The sequence below is a fragment of the Pelmatolapia mariae genome, linkage group LG15, assembly GCF_036321145.2.
Source record: "Pelmatolapia mariae isolate MD_Pm_ZW linkage group LG15, Pm_UMD_F_2, whole genome shotgun sequence".
NCBI lineage: Eukaryota > Metazoa > Chordata > Actinopteri > Cichliformes > Cichlidae > Pelmatolapia > Pelmatolapia mariae.
In genome coordinates, this window is record NC_086240.1 from 34,347,657 (window position 1) to 34,365,786 (window position 18,130).

The following is an 18,130-nucleotide window of genomic DNA, read 5'->3' on the forward strand; positions in this document are numbered from 1 at the left end:
AATCAAGAACGTGTGACCATAAAGAGAGAAGTGCATTTTAATGTGACCCGATGACACAAGAAAAAATATATACAGGTCACGATATGTAAAATTAACTCTTCATATCTTTATATATGTTTAATTGTTTCTTAATTCATGGGCAGACCAAGCTAGGTTTATTCACTGCTGTGTTCTCCTCTATAAAAATAGTTTAATTGATGATATCCACAAGCACCACTTCATCTCTGCTCAAAAATTGCACAATCAAAGAAGTCCCTGGGTTACAAACCTGCTACTTATCCAGGGCTGCACATACCTGGATAGATCTGAAATGTAAACAGTTTTAATTTTAAATGATACTTTTATCAATATAGACACAATTTTCTACCGTGTATATATCTCATTTACACTTAAGAGGAAAAAAAACTTCTCAGGTATGGTCTGCTGGTGTGGTTCAAAAAACTAAAAAATCATTACCTATCTAATTTTATTGTAACATACTGTTTTTGGTCCCCATAGTTGGAATCTTTACATTATTAGTTAATACCTAGCTAGCGAATATGCCTGCAAAATTCTAGCAGTAATGATAAAAATTGTTACAGCTGTTTGGTCAGTTGTAAGTCTCTATGTTATGTGCTAGTGGTGTTGATATAACCGAAATTTGTTAGTGGGTACCAATCCCCTTTTTTTTTATCATTCTCAATCCAAAAAAGTAGAAAATTTAAAATCTAAACTCAATATAAAGCCTTTAAAAAACGCCACAACACACACACTGCTTTCACAAACCAATCATACCTGCTTCTTTTTCCTTGTGTCTTTTGTTGACAGTTTGTAGCCACCAGGGTCATGGCTAAAATCATTAAAATCATTAACCTTTGTTTTTATAATCAGAAGCCATGCATTTAGGGAAGTAGCAACTACCTTGCTATAAGATATTCAACTAGAGATTGGTTTGTCTATCTGTTTGGTTCATCAGACTGTTGTTGTCTGCAAGAGAAACATGTTGGTTGGAAAGAAGCACTTAAAGGCACTATTCTACAGTTTGCTATGAACCTGGAAGTCCTGTAGTATAACCTTGTAAGGTCACCTCACATCAGGCTTCTTAACTTTGTTTTTTATCCCATCTTCCTTATCTCTCCCCAACCAGTCACAGCAGATGGCCGGCCCTCCCTGAGCCTGGTTCTGCCGGAGGTTTCTTCCTGTTAAAAGGGAGTTTTTCCTTCCCACTGTCACCAAAGTGCTTGCTTAGGGGGTCATATGATTGTTGGGTATTTCTCTGTATGTATTATTGTAGGGTCTACCTTACAATATAAAGCGCCATGAGGCGACTGTTGTTGTGATTTGGCGCTGTATAAATAAAATAGAACTGAATTGAATTAACAAATCTCCTGGACTCCAACCACAAATCACTTCAAACCAAATGACTGTTAAATTTAGATTTCTCACTGAGCAGGTCCAAATCCTGTCAAATTCCTTACTGACCCTTATTAAGGTTAGTTTTCATAACTATAACTTAATGTAGGTTTGTAATGTCATGTTTGCGCCTAAGAAGCCTCAAATGTGACCAGATCAGTCAGCATTAAAGCAGTTAGACTAGCCTTTCAACCTCTTGCTCCATTAGTTCTAACACCCCACACACTTACACCTGGTATTTCACAAACTTTTTGATCCAAATTTGCCGCTCCTTATCAGAAAATGAAAATATCAATATCATCTAAATGTGAAGTTGAACTGGAGAAGTCTTAAAATACAGGAATCCAATCCTCTGCGTGTATTCAGGTTATCTTATTTTGAAAGTGTTTGTGTGGATGCTCTGGCCTTAAAATAGCCATAGTCAGTAATGCAGGGTGGTTCTGTCCCATACTGGGCTTTTTTTTCCTGTTCATATTGTTGTTGCTTCACTGTTTCTATGCATTTGTTAGATGATTAAGAAGCTTAAGAAATCAATTTAAGAAACGCACACTGGTTTGTTTTTGTTCAAACAAGTTAAAACAAGTGTGGTAGAGGTCAGGAGTGGCCAACTATAAATACAAAAACTTGATAGCGGTGAAGCTATTTTATATTTGGCTTCTTCATTAAAATAGTAATTTCTTGTGCTTGTGTCTAGGTAAAAATACAGAAACTTGTGCTGGATTGTTTTAGCTTCAGGACTAAAGAATAATTGAAATCAACATTGCAATGACAAATTTTGTTATTTGTGTTTTCCTAAATATTTTGTGACTCTTTTAATGAAAGGGTTGTATTCAGAATCCAATTCACTGCACAGCTTTTTGCAACACTTTGGGGAAACTGGTGAGGCTGAATTCTGTACTAAGACAGTTTAGTTGAATATTTACTGCTGACTTCTGCAAAAGCTTCTGGCAAACTTTGGGTGGTGAGGAAAAGTAAATTGGCTTTTTAAACACAGAAATGATAATAATGACAAAAGAGTAATAAAATGACTTTTGTTTGGCATAAAAGCAATGTTTAGATTATTATCCAATTTTAGCACTGAATATTTTAGTGCGGTGATGACACTAACCGGTATGCTGTTTTGAGCCTGGTAATAGTGTCCGTTTGGGTGTGTCCACAGTACTGTTACTGGGTGTGTGCTGGTGTGTCTCAGCTGGGCTGCTGGCTGAGAGCGGGCCAGGCCAGGGTTACATTCAGCTGCTGGTTGTGCTGGATCAAGGATGTGTGACGGTAGTGAAGGACGAGCTCTCTCAGTGATGAGTACAGGTTGTAGGGCTCAGCGAAGCCGTATCCCGTGGACGTCCTGTAAATTACACAGTGTTTCACTTCCCCGTCCACACTGTATGAGAGAGGAAACTGATTATTTGGTATCTACAGGATTTATCTACAGAGCATCCAAACATTAAGTACCTAAAACACTCACACGACAGAGCAGGCAAAGGAGCCTCTCCGAGTCTGGCTGTCTCTGATTAAGAATGTCCCATCTCTCTTCCCTCTCAGCAGCTCCTCCGCCTCCTTTCGTCTCATAGCACCAACGTACCAGCTCCTCTCCTCCTGGTGGGTATCATCTGCTAGGGTGTATGGGCTAGCAGGTGGAGAGGGAGCGGTATGATGATTTGAAGCAGTTGTGCTCAGTTTTGTTGAGTGTTGGTGTTAGTATCGATCATATGAACCAAAAATAGCAACATGGGTGGCATGATGAGCCACATATACAGTATGTGTGTTGTCAGTGAACGTGCCTTTGTGACATTTTACTCCAAAACTATAAAACATTTGACTAATGTGGCCGCAGGCCAAGAGAAAAAGGATACTTACTCTTCTTCTTCACTCCTGATACCGAGCCAGTCATTTATCTGGCTCTGCCTGGTGCCTTGTTGAGTTAGCCAGCTGAAACATGGACAAAAAACAGTTGGAGTGCTGTTACATGTTTATCAGGGTAATTTCCAGGATTTTTTTTTTTTAAAATACGGATGGTATTCATAAAAAGTGCCGGTGCAGAACATTAACTTTACTATTTAAGTGTTCAGTCCCTTTACTTAAAGAAGGATTGTGACCACTGGTTAAGTAATAGTGCAAATCTTTAAGCATCAAAATATACTTAAAGTGCTAAAAGTATAAGCACTTATTACAAAGAAGCACACACATTGTATTAGTGGATGATTATTGATTCACTAATGTCACTTTAAAGTTTAAAAAGGAGATTATTTCACCTATATGCTAGAAATCCAATCCAACCCAGATCAACGACATCGATCAAAGGGTTACACAGTAAAAAGAGAGATAGAATAAAATAGAATAGAATAGAATAATCCTTTAATTGTCCCACAAGGGGAAATTTGGTATTCAGATACATTATATACATGTTTGTTTGTTTTTTGTACTGCCCAGTAAATTAAGTACATTTACAGTTGTGCTTTAGGCTAACTATATTGATACTTGTTCAGGTTTACTTCATGTGAAAGGGCAACAGTTGGCTAGAAAGACACACAATACCAATCAGGCTTATGATAAAGCTCCATACCAAGCATAGTAGAGCTGCACAGCTGTGACAACATGGAGAACAGCTGATTTATTTTCTATGTTTATAACGCAGCTGTGTTATTGGTATGTGATGAAATGTAAGAATCAGATTGAGATACTCGTTTGACTGCGAAGTCACAACACGCATCTTTCAATAGCTGTGACGCTGTGCAGGACACACTGTGTTTTGTCTTTCAGTCCTTGCTTCACTGATGCACTGATTGTAAAATCCAGCCCTGACACCAATGTTTAAAGTCATAGTTTGGCCCATGCTGATACCGATCTCTTGTTATTTTGGAAATTTTGGGACCTAAATTGGAACCACTGTACAACAAGCCTAAACATGGGACAGTGAAGGGTTGAACTTACACCAGGTATTGATCTCTGAGCTTCCGGAGCTCCACAAGGTCAGGCTTCAGTTTGTTCATTTTCCTGTCGACCTCCATGTGAACCAGTGCCTTGTTCCTCAGCTCCTCCTCTAACTTCTTCTTGCTGCTGTGGATCTCTTCCACCCTCGACTGTAGTTCATCTGAATTGTTTTGAATCCTGGAAGTAAAAATGAAGGAATTACTCAACTAAACTAGCAACTATTATTAATTCAACTTGTTTTTTAACAAAAAGTGGAAAACCAGGTGTTTTGTGAACGTACTTGTCGGATTCTGTACTGCTGTCTAATGTGAGGAACATGTCGATGTATTCCTTGCTGTAGCGCTCTTGGGTTTCACATTCCTCCTCAAAGATCCGAATGATTTCGCTGAAAGCCTCAATGGCAGTTTGCTTGCTCTGCAGTTCCTAGGAAGAAGAGAAAACAAACCGTTTGTTTTTAAGTCTTTAAAGGAAAGGGCTCTGAAAAGAAAAAAAGTACAAATTTACACGGTGAAAAGGATTAAGATCATGTACCTGGGATGTCAGATTCAGCTCCTCGAATAGGCGGTCATACTCTTTGCTTTTTTCTTTGTATTGATCCTGAAATATCCTTAGCTGTTCTCCAGCTGCATCAATGTCAGCTTCCATCACAACCTGCTGCTATATGCACAAAAACAGTAAAAAAGGATGATGGATTTAGTCTGGACATTAGCACGGCGGTTTTGTTCCAATACCAGTAACAGACCATGTGGTAAAAGTCTTCAGTTGATTACATCTTGCTGTTATGTTGTTGTAATGTAAGAAAACAAAAGTTCACAGTTAAATTGCCCCAAAAAGTTTACCTGCTGGTTTCTGGATATTGGATAGAGTAGTCGTGTATCCAGTTTAGAGTTGTACTGGGCCAGTGACTTCTTCTGGTAATACTGGATCAGATCCGCTACAGAGGAAAAAGCCAGTGGCTCAGAGAAGCCGTACTTGCCCCCATTATGGAAGATTTTAATTAGTCTGTTTGAAGCGTCTTTTCTGCAAAAGTCAAAGGATAGTTGTCCCATAAATAACATGGTACTTCTTGTCATTTTAGGCCAGCAAGTAGGGAGCTTTTTTCCCCATTAGAGCCTCTCCTGGTTCTGTTTAGTCACTCTCGCTTTTCCCGACAGGAGACTTTTAGATCTCTAAAATGCGGCCTATGCAGTGTATGCATTTCGGAGGAATATCGAGTTGAAGGCTAAAAAGAGCTGTGGGTCACAGTTTTGCCTATAAAGCCAACTGTAATGTGTAAGAAAGACCGGTGTGTGTGTGTGTGTGTGTGTGCGCGCGTGTGTGTGTGTGTGTGTGTGTGTGTTCTTTCATCCAAATGTAAGATGGATGACTGGAAAAACACTCGTGAAACACATCTTGTGGGGACAGGGTGTTATGTTGCTGAGCATTGGAGTCTGCGCCAAACTCTAATCAACAAAGCTTTATATCTGAAACCTGGTCTGTCCCAATTCCGCTAAAATTAGAGCGAAACCACAAAACATATAAAGTTACACTTTAAAACCAGTAAAACTAAATTTAAACTCCGAGACCAGGAAATAATAACTAACATTTGACTACAATATATATATTTAATTTTGGGTTAACTTTGTTTTCACATGACATACAGACTACTGATGACTGGTTGTAATGCAGCAATAAAACTCATAAAACCTGGTACAGTCTTTAACTAGTTGTGTTTGATACACTTTATGAAAGTGTAGCCATATGCATACTTGTCACTAATCTTCTAGTAGTTACCTTAATGTCAGCGTGTATTCTCCTTTAATCCTACTGGAAGCATCTCGAACCAGGAATGTACCATCAGGAGTGTTTCTCATCATCTCGTTTACTTCCTCTCTGAACAAATCAAATGGACATGAAGGTTTCTGTTAATTATAACGGTCTGAGGAAGACAACGTCAATAAAATTCGATATGCTGTAACAGTGGTGTTGGCTGAAAGAAACAAAAGGTGATAGAAATATAAAGTACCTTGAGATGTTGCCCCAGTACCACTCTGCTTCAAAAAGCTGGTGGTCATCAGTGCTGCAGTCACATTCTGCCATAGCTTTGTATATTTTGTTCTCTGGATAAATTTCTGAAAAGAAAAAAATGCAGTTACATTTTTAAGTAGGATTAAGAATTTTACCTTAATTTGAAAAAAACTGATAAGGAGTAAACAGTCAGTTGCAAATATATTGGAGTGCACCTCCTTCCTTGCTGCTGTTGGTTTTTCCTGGAAGAGACGTACCATCATTATGATCATGAGAGGAAAGGTCCTGCAAGAACGCTGCCAGGGTGTCGGACTGCGCCTCACTTTCACTTTGGCCCATTTCACTTTCCAAGAACTCTGAAACATCAACCGTAAAACAACCCAGCGTTACCCTCCCTGCCTGTTCACATCAGTCTGTATGTGGCGATCTGCGCTCTGCGGCCGTTCTGCACACACTGCCGTCCTCCTGACTAGCCGCTGAGAGGTTGATATCGTTGTGTAGCTTATTCTCGCACCACGTGGGAGACCATGTCTAGACTAGTTCGCTGACAGGTGACAGTGTCTGACTGCCTAAAATACCAGAACTGGCACTCCTCGCTCAGGCACACTCGGCTAGACTCGTCGCTGCTTAGTGCCCGACCTCGCCTTGCCTCGCCTAACAAACAACAGCTGTCTACAGCGAGATGCAATGTTGGCCTGAAGGACCAGAGCTGATGCTCCACTGTGGCTGCTTGTGATTTTTACCCCTGCGCGTGTGGTTGTGTCAGTGTTACATTAGGGTAGCAGGGAAACGTGAGACCCCGTCTGTCAGGCATATTCCGCAATCATTACATTTATGTGGGAATTCTTTGTGTTTCCCAGCATGTAAACACACACACACACACAACACGAGCACTGAGTGCAATAAGAGGTGTGCTGTAAGCAGTTGACATAAATCGTCCCCTCACCACTTGTGAAGGCATGCCTGGAGATGCTTGAAATCGTTGCTCCAGAAAGAGCTGTGTGTTGGGGGAATCATACTTATACTGTTGTAAAATTAGAAAGGGTGTCAACTTATTAACCCAGGGTCTACACACAGTGAAGCTCTGTCAAAACTTGCCTTGTATAAAAACCTAATAAAAGCTGTTTAACTAAAAAAAAGCCGGATAGTAGATGGTAGATTCATTAACTTTAGGAGTTTTGTTTGCTTTATTTTCCTCCTCAACGTGGTGTAGCTTGTAATGTTTAAAAAAAACTATAGCAATGGTATTATGTTATAGCGTGAAAAACTAAGCCCACCTTTACTGCTGCCATAGGAATTAAGAGGATAATTGGCAGCTGGGTGCTGCTAATCAGATGCACTTGACTAAGTGATCATCAGTGCGCGCGAGCGCCTTTATAAAAGCAGACGTTTTGATAGCTTGCTGGTTTGACGCGTTCGAGTGTGTTGACGCAGTACCATAATCTTCTCAGGAGGAGACATCCCAGCAAATTCGCCCAAGGTCAGACTGCTCAGTGCTCGCAGAAAAGGCAAAAACACAAGTTTGTTTGGAAGGATTGCCAGGAGAATGCTTCTTCTCTTTACCTGGTTCCAGTTAAAAGTCAACTGGTCTTCTGGGCTAAAAGTGCTGCTGGCTTTCTACACTTCTGATGCATGTTTTTTTACATAAAGGCACTGTAGCATTTCTACACCTTTGAAGGTCCACTGACCTGGGTGTGCCAACTTCCCTAAACAACTGCGTTGTTTAACAACTTGAAATACTATTTGTAGTATTTTTGGAGTTCAGCAGTAGCAAAACAGAGCACCATGTCACTCGGTCTTAGCACATCGAGGGGTAAATTCTGCCATCTGCTGGTTCCTTTTTAAACCATGCCCTCCTGTTTATAAGATTGGGGAAACCTGCAGTCAGCTGGGACTGAAGAAGTGACTTGGATGAGTGATGAAACGTTTCTCCTACTGAAAACGCTGCATCCAGATGAACAGAATCAACCTTTGGAGACATGCCCCACATGTTGCAAACTAATCTTAACATTTGGTTTGATAGTGTTTCAACAGCCTCTAAGCTTCCTTAAGATGAAAGTGTTTCAGCCTCTGTCCACTGGCTCCTAATGATTATCTTTTCTTTTATCATGTAATGTAGCCATGAAAATATTTACAAGCTAATAAAAGTCCATATGTTTGGGTCAAACATAAGCACTTTTTAATCCCCCAACTTTTTTCAGCATCTTTGAGCCCTCACAACTTCAACATTAGCTAACCACATGAAAGCCTCATGGTTATACACATAATATTTCTGGTAACAGGAGAAAACTTAATGTTGAAGATTTACCGCAAATGCACTTTTTTCACATAACAAAGTGGCCGGTCAACAGAATTGATAGACCTCATCTTCTAACCTTCGAGCCTCCTGATTCCTTCTGTGCCAAAATATTTTTTTAATTTGATCATTTTCACAGAAGTGGTTTTGTTTGTTACCCCAAAAAGAAGAGAACCCAGTATGTCTGTTCTTTTTTTGTTGTTGTTTCTTGATAATTCTGTCATCTTTTTTGTATAATTGCTAAATTCATTAAAAAAAAAATTGATATTACTGTCAAATTGATTTTTGACATTATAAAACATTTTTATTTATTTTATTTTACTGTCAAATTGATTTTTGACATTATAAAACATTTTTATGTTTTATGTTTTAATCTTACCTTGATCTGCTGGGTGAGGCTCAGGCATGATAGCCATGGATATGTCTCCCTGCTGTTGTGATTGGTTAAGCACTGATGACATCACCACAGGACATACTGAACGGGTCTCAGGATTATCCCCGATTTGGTTGGTGTTCTCAATTGTGACGACAGCCTCGTCCCTGAGATGGAGCGATGCTAGTGATGACGTTGGGTAATCAGCTGGCTGAAGGTTGTTGTCCTCTGTGCTGTGCTGTAAATTCTGATCTGCCATTTTGAAAGCGCTAACTTAGTATTGTTGTTGTCCAGCTAGGATTTATTGAGAAGGTGAAGCAGCAGGATGTCGGCCCCACAGTGTGGTTGATCACATACTATCAGCTTACAGTTATACTCATGGCTGAGGAGAGAGAGGGTGGCAGTGCAGAGTTCATGGCTGCCCAGTGTTGTGGAGGTAGAGCGTGTTCCTCACCTTGAGTCTTGGTTTTAAGCATATCATATAGTAGATTGATGGCACTGCCAATAGATCCAGTTTTCACTTCCTTATAATCAGTGGAGTTTTCCTTATTCAGGTGCTCTTGTGCTTCGTCGCTGTTTGCTCGAAGGGGTTCATATCTGGGCGCGATGGAGAACAATCACACTCTACCGATTCGAGTGCTTCTTATATACCTCAACACTAGTAACTAAGCTGTAAACTGCTAAAGAACGGCAGGCTGAGGAAAAACTGCCCAATTTGTGCTTCGAGGGCCCGTGCATCATCTCATCTCAGGAAACCTAAATTAGAAAAGGCACAAATTTTCAGTTATTCTGACCAAAATCCTTATACACATTACTTCATAACTATCCTGCAAGCTATACACCTGTATAGCTTACACTTTTTCTATGGATAGGTAAAAGGGGAACTTTCCAGATTTCCTGGGCCAGTGTGCATTAAACTAAGAACTTGTTTCTGCAACCTACAGCAGTGCAACAACAAGTCATTTGTACTGTGCATGGCAGGGAAAGGAGACTTATTTAACTTTTTGTGAATGATCAAATTCAGATTTATTAACTGGATCTGGGACATCACCTCCCAGGTCACTGGGAGTCACTATGGCAGTGACACAGTGAATAGTCAAACAGGCAGCCTTAGATGTTCATTGGAAGGTTTGCCGTTTTCAAATTTTGAGATTTGTACACATTTGCAGATGCTTTAGTCAAAATCGTTGCTATCTTAAATTTGTTGCAATATTTAGTTTTTGTGGGGTTTGTTTGCAGCCTTATATCTTTTTTTGTTTTTTTTTTGTTTGGTTTGTTTTGCAAGAAATTTGTAAGAAGAAGGAATACTTTGACTAATTTTGCTCCGTCTCACACTTTCGTTGTCGCTTGCTCAGCTCTGCTCAGGTCTGGACAGCAAGCATGAAGGCTTTGGTGAGAGTAGCATTGTTTTAAATGTGGTGTGAGCAGATAAAAAAAAAAGCGTCATCATTTATTTTACTGGTAAATGTAGTCAAAAGTGTGGCAATTACTGCAACTATTGGCAAAGTCAGTGGTTATTGGACCTGTTATTAATACAACTGGCTGAATTTCACTGGCATGAAATGATATTTGGTAGCCTTTTGTCACTGCTTGACCTCTCAGTGTAAACACGTCCTGTACATCGTTGAGAGAAATTTGAGCTGTGTTTGGCAGTACTGCGAAACTGTGCTCTTAAAAAATAATGCCACTAATTCTTTTAACGTTAGGAAAAACCCATTACTTACATATGAAGTGTTCAGTGTGTCATCTGATGAGTCAGATAAACACATATCAGCTGTGAGGGCTTGAATTGTGATGCAGCATGTGAAAACCAGGCTAAATGTTCATTTCTTACATTTTTATGTGCAGATTTATCATTTATTTTTTAACTCGCAGATGTTAACTTACAACATCTGTCTCTTGAATTATTGTGAGTTAGAAACAATGTAAGTAGAAATACTCAATCGTAACACATTCATCAATAATGAAACTTCTGATTTAAAAAAATCCACTAGGTTTACAAGAAGATGGTAGATTGACCACAAATCGCACAACATTATTTACACAGAACAATGACTGAAAACCTGCCTACATTACTGAGGGCAAATTCCCCAGGTTGACATTTGGGGCTGTACTCGTTAGGACTTGGGTAAAAACGTTGCATTATTTGCAGATTTTTGCGACACGTTCATGGAATGAAATGAATGCAAATGTAATGTATCAGTCAACACTAGTGTGTTTCTCTCATGCACAGAGACACATACACAGACCAGAGGAATCGAGAAAAGTAAGTCAAATCATAAATAACCATAAAATAAGGGGCAGGGGTCCCGTTGGGTTATAAAGCATATCTTGCATTTTTTTTAATTTATTAATTTTTTTCATTGAGATGAAATATTTTGACTTGAAAAGCTCGTTAGACAATTGCAACAATTTCTGACACACTCGTTTTTACAGACGTACTATCATATAAAAACACCAGCATGTATTTTTAAAAATAGTTTCGAATTTTTTTATTGCTAAAATACAAGGCAGCGTGAAATCCTTAGACCTAAATGGTATCACCCTGAATTATTCAAGAGATACCTGGTGAGATTTAAAAATACATCCAATTAAAAAACATTAATATTATATCAAATATTCAACCACATATGTAACAGATCTTCATATGTAAAAGTAGATCATTTGTGAAAATACTGATAAGGCTGCCTACAGTTGTGTTCTTTTACAAGACCTTATTTAATGGAACTAATGTGGCAATATCACATAGTTGACCTCTTGTGTTTATCTTTGAATTAAGAATTGAATTTGTTTGCAAATGTGGCAGATCATGTTGTGATGAATAACGTCTTTGACAATGAAGAGATTGCAGTTGCTGTCGTTGTACGCTGCAACTGAAAAACAAATCGGCTTCATTTAATTTATTATACTAACAAAACCTTAGTAGTTATGAATGTGGTAAAATGAGAAGAGTGATACTTCTCATTTTATCAGATTTTAAATATATATACTGATTTTATGTCGTGTCAAATTTAGTTTTCAAGATTACTTAGAACAGGAAAAAAAGCATATGTAGTTACTAAACTGTCAAATGTAATGTCTCCAAGTTATGCAACATTACAGACATTACAGATTTTCAGACCATTGAAAATGGCGTTGTACGCGGTACGCAACCATCATGGATTGATGTTCACCGTACATTTTGTCGATTTCCAGTTGAGATGAGATACTAAACATGATTTTGCCCAAACTTACAAAAGTGTCATTATTGCATCCAGCCAGTTTTGTCATGTTTTAATACTTTCCGGACCCAATAACCATTTTTTTGGTTCGCAAGTCAGAAAAATGTCTTATCTGAAAAACTAGCAATCTTTCTTTCAGTGGTGACCTTATCATTTACGCCACTTGAAACACCATTGACAATGGGCAGTTTGGTCACACAAATATGTTTTATTACGCAACGTCTCATACTTTCACATAGTCTGCGACAGTTGGTAATCAGCCCAACGTCTCTCAGATAGTACTGGAGAAACTGATCATATGTTACCGGTTTGGTTTTGGTAGTTTTTTGTTGTTTTTTTAAATTTGGGGGAGGGGTTATTTCCTTTTGCAGCTTAGCTTGTGTTTTTAGTATCTTATCAATGAATGTTGAACCCCACAACAAAAACGAAACGGCTAATATGCGCCATTTTTTTTTTCATTCAACGCCTTCAAGCTTCTCATCCTGTACCAGAGCTTCGACAACGAAGAGACGTGAAGGCTAAACGTTAACAGAACTTTCAAAATGGCAGCTTCTGGTAGAGCTAACGTCCAGAGAACCTGAAAAGATGAAAGATCATTATCAAACTTGGATGTACAGGAGAGTACGCACCTACCTGGGCTCAGACAGAAGGGACCGGGCGACATGGAAAACCAGCGTTTCATCGGTATCCACGAAGCAGCGAAGAGACGTGGCTGGACGCACACGTGGCTCAGATCAAACCAACCACTGTCCTCGGTCCTCACGCCATTCTCTGTCCCTCCATCCCCCTCCAACCGCAACTCATCCTATCCTGTACAGCTTCTCCTCCTATGTCCTCCATCTTTTAAAGATCCTCTCCATTTGGTAGTTAATGGTCCCCTCTGAGTGCCATCTTTTTCCCACGCTGTCATTCCTCTGGGTTTTTCCTCTCCTCTTCACTAAAACATGTCCTCTTAAAAATGAAGCCTTCTTGAGACATTCCCCCAGTTTGATTTTACTTTCATGTGCAGTGCACAGAAAAAACTCCACTGATCAGTGGGGTGAAGTGAGGAAAGAGAGAGGGGAAAGTGTCTATAAAAATATAAACAAATATGAAAAGCCTAAATGTACATTGTACATTTCAGAGCTTATGCTGCTAACAGAAAAAGCAAAACTAAAAGAGCAGCACTGTAACTCTTTTGCACAGTTTGACAGCGCAGTGTGGCTGCACACTGGGGGGACAGAAGCATGAGAATGAGTCGGTGGGAGAAAAAACTCATATATAAATAAATAAGGGAAGGATGCCACTGTTGCTATACAGAGCGAGGGGCTTAGTATTCTCCTGAAATCCAATTGGTCGGCCTGTTGCCATGTGCTCAGCAGACAACAGAGATGCTGCTAACAAATCAAGGAAATGTTCTAATATTAGACTGTATGTATCTAGGCAGCAGGAGTCCCTGACCTCTCAACTCCGCCAGCGTTACTTTCCACTTCACGGATCAGCATAATGAAAGAAGTGGTGTGGAAGTAACTGGTTATAAAAAAAAAAAAAAATGTTATGGCACTGTAGACAAAACAACCCCCCTCACCTCACCTCCACCACCCAAGCTCCCTCCGTGATGTCCCAGCCAGTACAGTTACAGTAATGGGGAAAACAGATTCGTGTTCTCTCTAGAATGTTTGTATTTGCGTTTTAAAGCATTTTGCTTCTACCTACAGTTTGCACATGGTGTTGATGAAACTTATATATAAGCAGCATTGCAGCAAATCAGGTCCATGCATTAAAAATTAAACAAACGGAGTGCTGAGGGGGAAAAAAATAAAATAAAGATCATCTGCAATTGTGCCCTATTTACATTTGTGGTATGACTGATGCTCAGTCATCTCTCTAATATGTCTTAAATTACACTACTACTGCATTTCTAGCACATTCAACAGAGTGGGGACAGTTCCTTGTTCTAGATGAATTTGTGCTCATTATTAAAAGCAGGAAACAGAAATTTTCATATCATAAATATTATTATTTAGACTTCATAAACTCAAACATTGTTTGGTAGTTAGAAAGGGGTGTGATGTATTTGCCTTTTTACTGTTTATTTAGAAAATATGATTTCCTTAATAATATCAACAATTTTTAAAGATGCATTTATCTAATGTGTTCATTATTTATCTTGCTTATCGCCCTTTTATGCAGTCAGTAGTAGGCATCAGATTCGATGCATGCAAAAGGTCTGAAAAGCATTTTCCTCTTTACACATGGCAGGTTTATTTACTGTGATGTGCTCAGAATTGAGCAAAGCCTCGAATTCCAGCAAAGGCTATGTGTGAACTTCGTTGACTTTAAAAAGGCTTTTGATAGCCTGAATCGGGACACGCTCTGGAAAATCGTCACGTCTTACGGCGTACCCAACCGCTTCGTTACCGCATTCCAAGAATTGTACCGCAACTCTAGTTGTTGCGTCCGAACAGACAACGGCATCACGGAATATTTTAACATCGATACTGGTGTGCGACAAGGCTGCGTCCTATCGCCATTCCTATTTAACATCGCCATTGACCATGTCATGCGCCGAGCAATTGGACCGAACACGATGGGGGTCGCCGGAAGTGATCCCCTGCAGCAGTTCACAGATTTGGACTTTGCGGACGATATAGCCTTACTTGCACCAACACTCCGGGCTCTTCAGAAAACAACCTCATCTTTGGAAAGCGAAGCAGCGCCGATAGGACTCAGGATCAGCGGTGAGAAGTCAAAGATTATGCGAGTTGGTTACACTACACCATCAAACACAGCGGTTACTGTGAATCAGCAGCAGCAGCTAGAAGAGGTGGACAGGTTCATGTACCTGGGTTGCACTTTTAGCAGTGACGGGGACGTGGAGCATGACATTAAGTGCAGAATTGGGAAAGCATGGGCAGCCTTTCAACGACTACGACCTATATGGATGACCACCGCACTGCCTTTATCAACCAAGTTGCGGCTCCTGAAGACCATCGTTATACCGACGGCACTGTATGCAGCGGAGACTTGGAAATCAACTGCAAAGATCAACCGCCATCTTGACGTCTTCCAACAACGTTGTCTTCGACGGCTGCTCAAGATCACATATCGGGATCGCATTACCAATGAAGAAATATATCGCCGTGTGGGAGTAGAGCCGCTCCATGTCCAAGTCACCAAGCGTCGGTTCAGATTTGCTGGTCACATCCTTCGGCTACCGGACGCGAGGCCTGCCCGTGTCGCGGTTCTGTGGAACCCGAAGAATGGAAAGAGACGGCGAGGAAGACCCAAAATAACATGGAGGAGGACTTTCCTTGAAGATTTACGTTCAGTCGAACTGTCATGGGATGAAGCAACAACTGCCGCGATAGACCGAGTTCGATGGCGTTCTCTTGTTGCCCGATGCGCCGATCGGCGCGGGAGGATCTAAGTCCTAAGTAAGTAAGATGTGCTCTGAAGGTCTGCCTGTGCAGGGTTGTATTCATTTCAGTTGTGAAGTCTTATCCAACTTTAAAAGTGGGATGAGGACAGATAAAAAAAAGAAAGACAGACAGAAGAGTAATCTGAAGAAGTAAAAGATGGCTTTACCAAACCAACAGTGCATCTTCTAAAAAATGTCGGATGAGTTTGAATTTCAGTGACCTCAACCTCAAGGTCAAGCTCAGAGGTCAAGTTTCAGAAAATCATCTGAATGAGATAACTCAAGAAGGAAGTTTGCCTAGTATTTTCAAATTCCCACCATGGTACAACTCCTTAATTTTTTAAAGTTAATTCTGTTTCACATGGTTTCCAGAACTGGTTTTTCATTTTAGTTTAGTAATTGTTGTTTAGAATGTAAAAATGTAGTTAAGTTTTCATTAGCTTCAGTAATTTGAGTCTTTTAACATTATAATTTAGAGGGTATAAAAAAGGTTTCAGTTTTTAGTCTGTGTGTTGGATAGAAAGAACTTGTGAGCCATGTATTGAGTGCTTGGGTAGAAAAGCACTATAATAAGAACCAGTCAGTTTGACCTTCTTTCTAATTTAAAAGTTTGCACCCACTTCTATTTAGTTAGTCATGATGTTTTTCACCGTGCCTGAAAACCATAAGCAGGTGTCCCTTGTAATCCTTCTTTTAGAACATAATTAACGTGGACCACATCTCACACAGTGTGAGCGAGAAAACAGACGCTTGTGGGAACTCATGTGAAAAAGCACTGTGTATTTGTTCCTCGGCGAACTGGGCGGAAACATATGGCGTCTCGTGTGTCGGCGTAGCACAATGACTCGCACACACACACACACACACACACACACACACATATAAATTGTAGCCCCAGCTATCTCACACACACTGTGACCCCTTGACTCTGGGTCTGAAGCCCGGAGAGAAGAAATCCCCTCCAGTGGGAGAAGCAAACTGACAGCACAGTGCAGCCTCTTATGCTCTCTGGCCACTCCTCTCGTAGCTTTACACAATGCCTTCTACACTTTGAAGTGTGGCAAGTGAATCAGCAAGAAAAATAAAAGGAGGAGAATCGAAATTCTTGAGAAGTCCCAGTGAATTCATGTGGTGAATGTGGCTTCAGTTTATTCCTTCTCCAGTTCTCCAAGCTGCCTAAGAAGTCAAAGGAACTTATAAACTCTCCTGCACACACTTCCCTCTACATACACACACACTACACCAGTTCCATTTCCCTACATGTGTATATGCTGACACATATTACAAGAATGACAATGCATTTTTTTAGTCTTTTATTTATTTTTTTAAGTAAGGCAAGCTTTGCACCTAACGGACACCCAGCTGAGAGAAATCCGCTATAGCAGCCGGTCTCACTCCTCAGATAGGCTTTTTGGAGCAAGAAAGCCGGCCACCCACAATCTTGGCATGGAACGAGGACCGTTTGTCACAGTTTGAGGACAGCTTGTCATGGGTCAGTGGCTTAGATTTAGCTGCGCAGTAGGTCTCCAGCAATTATTCCCCTCTTAAGCAAATGTCTCTGCTTGTCCACCGGACGCGCAGGAAGGGTTATGCAGCAGCTCCAGCACCGACCAGTTTGACACAGTGTCATTAGGGACAGGGAGAACTGAGAGAGTGGAAAGCAGTCCCATTCTCAGATGTATGAATGTAGAGCCCGTTCTCACTCCCGAGGCGTAACATCCCGACGTTTTGTCACGTCCTGCGGCGTTCCTGAGGAACGCGAAAGGTGACCTTCCACGTTGTTATGGTACGCGGCGGTTTCCAGCCCTGTACTGCAGCCCTAAACTTAACCTTATCACTAAGCCTAACCATAACCTTATAACCTTATTCCTAACCTTAACCATAACCGCATCCCTACGCCTAAACCTAACCTTATCCCTAAACCTAACCATAACCTTATGCCTAAACCTAACCATAACCGTATACCTAAGCCTAAACCTAACCTTATCGCTAAACCTAACCATAACCTTATTCCTAACCTTAACCAGCACTTTAATGAGGTGAAATAGTGTTTTCTAAAGCGATCTTAAGGGAAAAAGCGAAGATGTGTAGATTGAGTCCAAACGGTTCTCATGTGTCCGCAGTTTTCCGATGTCGTGACGTAGGAACGCCTTGGGTGCCCAAAAACGTAATATGTTGACGATTTGTCACCTAGCGTAAAATGTTACGATTTGGGAGTGAGAACGGGTTGGAATGTAACTTATGAAATTGCAAGTCTGAGCATCACGCTTAGATCACACTGAGGAGGTCAAAATCAGCACAGATACAATTATATGTTAAATACATGAGTCTATACCTTCAATTCACGCTAGTATACTTACATGTTCATAAAGAGTACTATTATGTTAAATTGATCAAATCTGTCTTAGATTCTGCTGGTAGCTCTGCAAGTAGCCTTGCATATTACATAGTTTCAAATAATCCTTATTTATCTTACTCTGGTCTCAGTGCAGCCCCTCAGTTTATCATCTGTC

At 40.3% G+C, this 18,130-nt stretch overlaps 1 protein-coding gene across 7 annotated transcripts in view; it reads right to left on the reverse strand.

Annotated features, from left to right (window-relative positions):
• LOC134642690 (phosphatidylinositol 3-kinase regulatory subunit gamma-like) overlaps positions 1 to 13,425 on the reverse strand; it is a 14,038-nt gene extending 613 nt beyond the window's left edge. The window contains exons 1-12 of one of the 7 annotated variants that reach the window (XM_063494637.1): positions 12,851 to 13,425; positions 9,003 to 9,752; positions 6,585 to 6,683; positions 6,326 to 6,431; positions 6,094 to 6,192; positions 5,160 to 5,340; positions 4,852 to 4,977; positions 4,601 to 4,743; positions 4,321 to 4,497; positions 3,247 to 3,318; positions 2,855 to 3,016; positions 1 to 2,770 (exon numbers count right to left, since the gene is read on the reverse strand). The exon at positions 1 to 2,770 is cut by the window's left edge and continues 613 nt beyond it. In XM_063494637.1, coding sequence (XP_063350707.1) covers positions 2,581 to 2,770; positions 2,855 to 3,016; positions 3,247 to 3,318; positions 4,321 to 4,497; positions 4,601 to 4,743; positions 4,852 to 4,977; positions 5,160 to 5,340; positions 6,094 to 6,192; positions 6,326 to 6,431; positions 6,585 to 6,683; positions 9,003 to 9,255 — 1,608 coding nt within the window. In that variant the 5' untranslated portion in view covers positions 9,256 to 9,752; positions 12,851 to 13,425 and the 3' untranslated portion in view covers positions 1 to 2,580. Of the gene's footprint in view, positions 2,771 to 2,841; positions 3,017 to 3,246; positions 3,319 to 4,320; positions 4,498 to 4,600; positions 4,744 to 4,851; positions 4,978 to 5,159; positions 5,341 to 6,093; positions 6,193 to 6,325; positions 6,432 to 6,542; positions 6,684 to 9,002; positions 9,753 to 12,846 lie in introns of all 7 variants that reach the window. The other 6 variants (XM_063494635.1, XM_063494636.1, XM_063494633.1 and 3 more) reach the window with 6 other exon arrangements.
• Positions 13,426 to 18,130: the final 4,705 nt, after the last annotated feature.